The sequence below is a fragment of the Aplysia californica genome, unplaced genomic scaffold (genome assembly GCF_000002075.1).
Source record: "Aplysia californica isolate F4 #8 unplaced genomic scaffold, AplCal3.0 scaffold01564, whole genome shotgun sequence".
In the NCBI taxonomy this organism is placed as follows: domain Eukaryota; kingdom Metazoa; phylum Mollusca; class Gastropoda; order Aplysiida; family Aplysiidae; genus Aplysia; species Aplysia californica.
In genome coordinates, this window is record NW_004798834.1 from 6,961 (window position 1) to 16,239 (window position 9,279).

Below are 9,279 nucleotides of genomic sequence, written 5' to 3' on the forward strand. Positions count from 1 at the left end.
ATTAACTAATAAATAAACAAACTCAGGCTGATGGAACAGATTTATAAGTATAAGTCATAATAAATTTTAATAAAAATTATCAAAGATTTTCTTTTGTCCCTTCTTAAAACTATTTTAAAAAGTCTATATTATTTCTCTGAATTGGGATGTAGCAAAGCAAAAACTGTCTTAGAACGTCAATTTGTCACCTGACGAACTCATATAATAGTCTTCTGCTGTCTGTACGGACTAACTTGATCAGGTCTCCGCGTCTTTTCACTGAGAGTTTTACTTTAAAACAGGGAGGGGAATACGGGGCTGGCACATTTTAAGAGTTAGGTCTCAGCTGCAGCAAATGAAAACAAAATCAAAACAAAACCGTCTACGTTCCCAGTATATTTAGATATAGTTCTTCCTTTTATTATGGATCAAAGTAGAATTGGTCGCTTTTAAGCACAACTGCTATTTTGAGAACATGGGAAGTAAAGTTTTTGCCCCTTGTTCAGTTTCTTTATAAGACAAGGAGAGTTTTCTCTTTAACCAAACAAATATTAACACCCATGAAACCAAACTTCTCTTATAGGTAGGGCAATGTCCACTTTTGGTGTAGGTCAAGATGTCTGGAAACCCCCGAAATCTGGGTCATCCCGCTTGTCCTTAAAAGCGACCAATTGGTGAATGGCTCTATCTTTAATGAGTTTAAAAACATGGGAAGGTTACCGCCCATCACATCAAAATGACTTTTTAATAGATCCACCAGTTAAAAAAGAGCAATATACATTATATTGTATATAGAATAATCCCATCGAGACACCCCCCCCCCGAAACCAAAGCATATCTCAACTCTTTATCTCTGAAAAATATACCCTGTTGTGAACTCAAAAAGCTAGGAGGGTAGGGTTCATAAAAATCCGCTATAAAAAGACAACTTTTCAAAAGATTCCGTCGGGAGCAAACACTTTGGCAAATAACTCTTTTGATCTTATCTGAAAGTATACTAAGCAGCCCACAATGCCTTGGATCAGTAGCATTTACTACCTAAACACCACCTCAAAGGAGAATTCGCACGTTTAGAAATCTCAAGTGGTATTTAGTACTTTTGAAGAGACTCAAAAGGATTTTTTTCAATGAAATAGCAATCAAAACAAATTGGGAATTCCTTTCAAGACCCCCAAAAATCCGGAGTGGAAGCTATTATTCTCCTGTATATGCACAAAACGAAACGGGGAAAAGAAGATTTTTACAAGCTGAGTTTTATATAATTTCATAATTAGGTTGTAGGTGATACACACATCTTATAGTGCGACAAGACCTTGGAAGCCAAGGGAAAGGTTAAACCCATAAGTATTGGCGCTTTCACTTTCGTCCGTCCCCCTTCTCTTTCTCTCTCTCTCTCTCTCTCTTTCTCTCTCTCTCTCTCTCCCTCTCTCTCTCTCTCTCTCTCCCTCTCTCTTTCTCTCTCTCCTCCCCCCCTCTCTCTCTCTCCTCCCCCCCCTCTCTCTCTCTCCTCTCTCTTTCCCCCCTCTCTCTCCTCTCTCTTCCCTCCTCTCTCTCTATCTCTCTCTATTTCTATCTATCTATCTATCTATCTATCTATCTATCTATCTATCTATCTATCTATCTATCTATCTATCTATCTATCTATCTATCTATCTATCTATCTATCTATCTATCTATCTATCTATCTATCTATCTATCTATCCCTCCGTGTCGATCTGTAAACACCAAAAGTAATTCTTTCAAGCTGTCTCCCTGCTTTTGCTTGATGGCATAAAAGTGTCCACACTCAGATCTCCGCCCTGAAAACTTAAGTCTCTTTTCAAAATTAATAGACCAAACGTTAGTACTAAAGACTTATTCACTCATTCCTTCCTGGCTACTGCTACTAGAAAACAAGTTTGGGGCCAGCCAAGCATGATAGGCAATGTACCATTTTATACCATACATAAGTATTGGTAACCCTACAGTAACAAAATTAATGTTCTATAAAAAGTGTCGTGGTATTAAATGGGTTACCGCTGTACGGACAAAGGGCTCGGGCCATTTGTCGCCCTGAACAAAATGTGAAATGGTTGTAAAGAATCCTCGACCAATAGAAGACACGTAGATGGCGAAAGCATGTGTGTGGTATTATATCGCGCCCATAAACTGGATGATTCTGTACCATGGACAGGCTTTATCCTACGATCTCCTCCCTTTTGATTAGTGTTGGTGCATATACATAGGCCTACATACACAATTATTAACCCTTTTGAATCTCTCACCACCCCCTCCCTCCCTCCCTTGAGTTTCAAAAGGTTTCCCAAGGTTCTGCCGTTGTATTTCGATGATTCTACAAGCAGATTTACTGGAAGGAATCCGAGCGAGGTATGGAACTCTGTGGCGGTCATTCACCTAACTGCAGTAGTCTTATCACGTGACCAGGCACTCAGGTCAAGAAGGAAGCGACGTCTAAAGACATCAGCCGATTGTCCAGTTAACCTAAGGGTCCACGAAAACCTTGAAAGGGAGCTCCGTGGCCTAGAGGCTAAGGTGTTCGCCTGTCATTCAAAAGTTCCGATAGTAGAATACACAGTTAAACGGTGAAACAAATATCGTCAAGCAAAAGAGTCGTCCCACTCATAAGATAATTGCCTAAGACATTTTGGCCAGTTTTTAGTTTTCGGCTCTGATTGGACAAAAGAATAGGCTAAGTATAAAACCAATTGACCGAGTACCAAATTCATATGTTTCACGAAATCAATTGTTCGATAGATGCAGTTGTTTTATAATAGATTTTCTCAAAATGGCTCAAATGACTTAGGCATTTTATCTTACAGGCGTAACAATAACAAACAGATCGTTGTCGTTGCTGCCTCCTGCAGAGATACGAAAAAGACTAGCGGTTTAGCACGTCACTGAAGACTTTAAGTAAGTGTTTTACGCGACCGCAACTGCATAAGGTCATATTACGAGAGAGCGGGGCACATTTCAACATGTTCAATTTGTAAGAAATTTTGGATTTTGCGAGGGTGGCGGCCGAAGCCTACTCTTATCGATTTTGGACCCCCAAGGAATCTTTAACGTGCGCAACTTGCACACGGGATCTCCGAGCTTTTTCGCCCTCATTCGAGAAGGTTAAGTGAAGATATTACCTACCTTAAGATCATGGGTGCGGCTGAAAGACAGCAGTAAGAAGGAGCCAAGGGGTAGCAGTAGAAAAGATGCAGACAAAGTCAGGAGCCCACAGGAGGGGGCAAAGGAGGTGACGGGGTGGGGGCAGATAGTGGAGACGAAATTAGACGATAGAAGATTGTTATAGAGCAGGAATGGATGTAAAAGTAGAACATTTTAGAGAAGAAATTATTCCGTCGCTATCTGGATTCGAACACGTGACTTATTGACTGAGAGGAGAACACCTTAACCTCTAGACCACGAGAGCCCCCAATGAAGACTCCAAACTGATGTGTGGGTGGTCGGCGCGTGTTGTGGTGAGGTGTGGTTTGCTCCTTCTTCCCTATCAAACATCATCCGCCCTTACATCACCCCTCCTTTGTGTGTTTGTTACGCCTTCGTAACACGTCTAATCTTTGGTATTTATATCATGAACTTATTTTGTTGCAAGTGCCGTAAAACTTGTACCAGAGCTAGCTAGCTTTGTGTATGTGTGTGTGTGTGTGTGTGTGTGTGTGTGTGTGTGTGTGTGTGTGTGTGTACGTGCGCGCGTTTTTTGTGTGTGTACGTGCGCGCGTTTTTTGTGTGTGTATGCGTGCGTTTTCGCGCGGGCGTGTGTGTGTAAGCGTGTGTGCCCTTGTGTTATGTACTCAAAGTCTTACCTTATAGGCCAGAAACTGATCGATGAACCAGAATTTTCGATTGTGATGCTGGTAATACAAATTCCTCAACTTGAGCAGATACTGCGACTTTGCTTTGGCCATGATAGTTGTGTGAGACACCGAGTCGGGCCACGTGCCGTACTGATGCCAATCGGGGGCGGCCACTGCTTCATAACTGTACGAGGAAAAAGAAATACAAATTCATGGGTAGGAAAACATACTTCTTTTCTATTTTTACCAACAATCATCATCATCATCATCATCATCATCATCATCATCATCATCATCATCATCATCATCATCATCATCATCATCATCGTCGTCGTCGTCGTCGTTGTAAACAGCAGAGAATAAAAAAAGGATTTTTTTAAATCCGGAGAAGCACTTTTGACATAATAGAGGTCGTTTAGTTAGTTAGTTAGTTAGCTAGTTAGTTAGTTAGTTAGTTAGTTAGTTAGTTAGTTAGTTAGTTAGTTAGTTAGTTAGTTAGTTAGTTAGTTAGTTAGTTAGTTGTAGATATTCTATATCCCCATCAACATCAATAATTCGATAATTTAGGAGGCGGTATGTTTGTATTTTGTTTTTAACAAGGCCGATCCAGGCTTGAGAGGGATACAATGTCCCAACAAATAGGCAGAGATACTCGCTTTTTATAAAGCCTTTCCACAAGGGAATCGAACGCATGTAGTCAACGTGTGCTGAGTCAGCGCTGACCAAGTGTCTAACTTCTACACCACAGACGCCGGTGTGGTCATTTAGTATGGAGGTAATGCAAAAACAAAACGAACAAATCATAGTGATGTATGTTTGTTTGTTTGTTCGTTAGTCCGAGTAGAGAGGAGCAAATCAACACAAAAATGGTCATCATGAGTTACTGCTGGGGAGAGGAAGGGGTGGAAGTATGACAGACTGACAGATGTAACAGAGTGAATTGGTATAGGTTTAACGCCCCTATCAACACTATTAGGTTATTTAAGGGGCGGGACCTCCTAGTTTAAATTCCTTCTCCGATATAGGACCGAGCCAAGTGGGAAGTTCGTGTAAAGTGCCTTTCCCAAGGACACAACTTCGGACCGAGCTGAGGCTCGAACCATGTAACAGAGTGAAAAGAACAGAATAAGTAGGACCTATAAAGGTTTTGTCCTCAAAAATACTAAAGCGCACACTGTCCTGCAGGCAGACATAACATTATGAAAGCTTTGATTGAATGTTAGAAACTGTTTTATGGCACTTGCAACACAAAAAGGTCAAATAACTGCCGAAGATTATAAGTGATACAAGAGAGTAACACGCACCAAAAGAATGAGGAGAAGGACGACAGATGTTTGATAGGAAAGAAAGAGCAAACCACACCAGAGCACCCGCCAACCACCTGCAGGTGATACAAGAGAGTACATGTAACAAACAAGAAAAGAAGGAGAGAAAATGACGATAGATCTATGACAGAAAAACGGAAAAGGAACAAACCAGACAACAGCACCCGCCAACCACACCCGTCATGAAAACTGAAGGAGCAAGCAAAATGTACGTCAACATAATATATTATTTACGAAAGGAGAACTCCACCACACATAAATTGTAAGCCCCTATTTAGGCCTCAAAAGCATAAAATATTAAAAAGCATAGAATATTAAAAAGCAAAAACTCATTAAAGATTCGCGTTCTGGCGATTCAATAACGCTTGAAGACGCAATATTAGAGTTTCAGGCATTTAAAAAAGAAAGAAGTGTAATTTTGTCATTCGTGCAGTTTGTTTTGTTGTGGGGGGTTTTTTCGTTATTTTTAAAAAGTCAGGTTTACTTTTTAAATCTGATACTATAAAAAGCAAGTAGCAGCAGGGGGTTAGTCTGAAATATGAATTAGCCTTTTAAAGATTATGTATTTGTGATTTGTGTACAATGTTACTTCGTAACGTGTCGCAAATTGCCTTTAATCGGCTGCTGATTGGATATTATTATGTGTCCATCACGTCCTTGAGGGGTTTAAAAATCTCTCTTGTATACACGCACGAGTGCACAAGTAAACAGTCGTATAATATAAGCATGTGCCCATAAGTTTTTTTTTTTTTAACCCTTGGAGATTCCATATTACGAAACAGCCATGTCGGGGTTAAATTTGATCTCTGAGTTCTGAACCCCCCCCAAAAAAAACAACAACAACAACAACAACAACAACAACAACAACAACAACAACAACAACAAAACAAGAAAAAATAAATCTGGAAATTAATGTCTCCAAAAGCGAAGCGTAAACTAAGCAAAACTATGCTGAACAGGTTTTTAAAAATCCAAGCAAGAGGGAATTCGTCAAAAGTGGGTTACAGGGAAACATTGATAACAGGGGAACTGTGATGGCCGGAGAAGTCGTGAGTTCAGTCCATAGATGTAGGTTCAGTCTAAAAAACACTGTCAAGGTGGACGTGTCAGCGACACAGGGTTTAAATTGTTTGCTTTATTAGAGGTTTTACGGCACTCGCAACTGCATAAGGTCATATTATGAGCGCCAGAAGATTAGAGGTGTTACAAGAGAGTGCCAGACATAAAACAGAAGGAGGGGAGATAAGGACGATAGATGTTTGATAGGAAAGAAGAAGCAAACCACATTAAAGCACCCGCCAACCACCCACAGGGTTTAGATCGGTGTGTCCTCGAGCAAGGCGTAATAAATGTGAGGCAGCGTGGTGGAATCAGGCTCTCGTCAATTTTTGGGCATGTAAAGTTATTGGTATCATCTTAAAGCTTGTTCACTTGTCTTTATTTGGATGCAAAAAATATCCATTTATCTGGAATACAAGTCGAGATATTTGCAAAAGAAGGAGGTGGGGGTCACCTTTTTTCAGAGGAAAAATTATTGAGAAAATGGTCGCCAAAGACTAGTCATTTCCTTAGCTTAAGAGTCCGTGGTAACTGAAGATTTACATTTTTTAAATGCTTTTAATCAAAGCTTTTCAGAAAAATCCACACAGAAATGAGTTCTTTAATGGACATGAAAGGTGTTGTGCCGAAAAACAAAAATATGATAAAAATTCACAAACCTCCGGAAAAATGCAAGTTTCTTCACTTTGATTATTTTGACGAGAGCCTGATTCCACCACGCTTCCTCGCAAATATCTCCGCTCAAAGATAATAAAGAAAAGAAAGAAAGAAAGAAAGAACGAACGAAAGAACGAACGAACGAAGGTTAGAAAGAACGAAAGAAAGAAAGAAAGAATAAATATTGATAAATACATAAATACATAAATCAGTCAGCTGCAGAGAAGCGGCCAGCTTTGGCATATCTGGAACAATGTTATGCTTAGGTGTTATAATGCAGTGTGTGTATTTGGTATTCTGTATACATTTATGTTTGACTATGAATGTATGTTTGCTATTATAACCCAAATTTCCGCACGTGTATCAATTTATTTAATAAGTTATGTATTTATGTATTTATGTACCAATTCATTCATTCATTCAGTCATTCATTCAGCCAGCCAAACAGCCAGCCAGCCAACAAGTCAGTAAGTCAGTCAGTCAGTCAGTCAGTCAGTCAGTCAGTCAGTCAGTCAGTCAGTCAGTCAGTCAGTCAGTCAGTCAGTCAGTCAGTCAGTCAATCAGTCAATCAGTCAGTCAGTCAGTTTCTTAATTTATAAAAGTAAATTGTAAATGCCCTCCCCCAATGTCTTTGTACACATTAACAGGCAATGCGAGCTGTTTTCTGTTCTCGTATATATTATGCTCACCTAACAAGATCTAGTGTCTGATATGGGAGATATACTTTGAATCCAATATCCGCCATTTTTTGTAGTAATATTATCACAGTTGCCCCAACCACGGGATAGAAGAAGAAGAAGTGTTTTACGACACTTGCAACACAATTAATTAGGTCCGATATGCCGATATCATAAAAAGTTTTAGTTTTAGTAAGTGTTTTACAGCACTTGCATCACCAGCAGGTCACAAAAGTGCAAAAAATTAGAAGTGATACAAAAGAGTTTTAACCCACCCCACCCCAAAAAACAAACAAACGAAGGAGGCAAGACGATAAATGTTTGATAGGAAAAAAGGAGCAAACCAAACCAGAACACCCACGAACCAACCCCAACACTGTTTTCCCCCACAGAGAGCCCGGTTCTGAACAAAGTGCAAAGATTTCTTTTGTTTGAGTAAAGAGAAGTAACTCGACACAATAATGATCATTTAGTGCTGGGAAGAGGGGACTCTCGAGGCCTAGAGGTTAAGTTGTTGGCCTCTCACTCAAAGGTCCCGCCCGGGTTCGAATCCAGATAGCTTCCCAAAAATGATGTTCTCTAAAATTGTCTCTTTTCACCTTAGTTCCTGCTCTCTAGCAATGTTCTGTAGTCTTTTTCGTCTCCTATTTCTGTCCCAACGTCCTCATCTCCTTTGACCCCATCTCTTGGCTCCTGTCTCTTCAAGCAGCCTTTCTATTGCGTGCTACTCCTTGGCTCCTTCTTACTGCTGTCTTTCGGTCACATCCCTGATCTTCTGGTAGGAAAGATCTACACCAAGCCTTCTCGACGAAGGGCAAAAAATATCGGAGGGCCCGTGTGAAAATTGTGCACGTTAAAGATCCCTTGATGGTCTAAAATCGATGAGAGTAGATTTCAGCCGCCACCCGAGCAAAATCCAAAATTTTCGACCAACTGAAGAAGGTTATTGTGTCCCTCGCGCTCATATGACCTTAAGCTGTTGCGAGCGCCGTAAAACACTTACCAAAAAAAAAAAAGACAAGAAGTACCTTGACACAATAATGGTCATTTAGTGCTGGGAAAAAGTAAGACAGACAGACAGAAAAAAACAGGGGGGGGGGGTGTAAAGAAATAGGAACTATCAGTGGCGCCCTCTAACCACCTGCTAAAGAAGGTAGTGCCCAGTTACGTGACTTATACAGTCGCCACCCCTACCCCCCCTCCCTCCCCTCGAAATCTTGTTTTAAATACCCATCCAGTACTCCAGCATTCAGTTTTCATTACGGGCTAAACCAGCCCCCATAGATATTGACGGCTGATATCATCATCATCATCATCATCACCATCATCACCATCATCATCATCATCATCATCATCATCATCATCATCATCATCATCATCATCTTCGTACTATAATAAAAGGTGGGGCCTAAATTTCTGAAATAATTATCACATTGCCGTCGAAAACTGCATTTCTGCCTTAATGGGACCCGGAAGACGTGTTTTTGATTGACCCACGTCGTTTGATTCGCTATGAAATCCACGTTTTACAGGCCAGTGACCCGGATGTTTTTACATCAACTCATCGCATAAGAAGCACAAGGTAAACCACATGGCTGTACGCTATTTCTCCTTTCGTCGAATGGGTATTTTGCTTGTTTCTATACAGAAATCATTAACAATTAGCTTTTCGTTTCGCTTGCCTGAATACGTATTATGGCGCCTGTTTTTTTCAGGTAAATTAAGTGTGGGGGAGTGGCAGGGGAGTACGTGGGAGTAAGGTGGAAAAGGGGGGGG

The 9,279-nt window shown here is 40.5% G+C and overlaps 1 protein-coding gene across 1 annotated transcript in view; it reads right to left on the reverse strand.

Annotated features, from left to right (window-relative positions):
- LOC101852534 overlaps positions 1-9,279 on the reverse strand; it is a gene marked incomplete in the record, with an annotated part of 46,406 nt that overhangs the window by 4,012 nt on the left and 33,115 nt on the right. Inside the window, 1 exon segment of the mRNA XM_005113031.3 lies at positions 3,795-3,969. Within this exon segment, the coding sequence (XP_005113088.2) occupies positions 3,795-3,969 (175 nt within the window).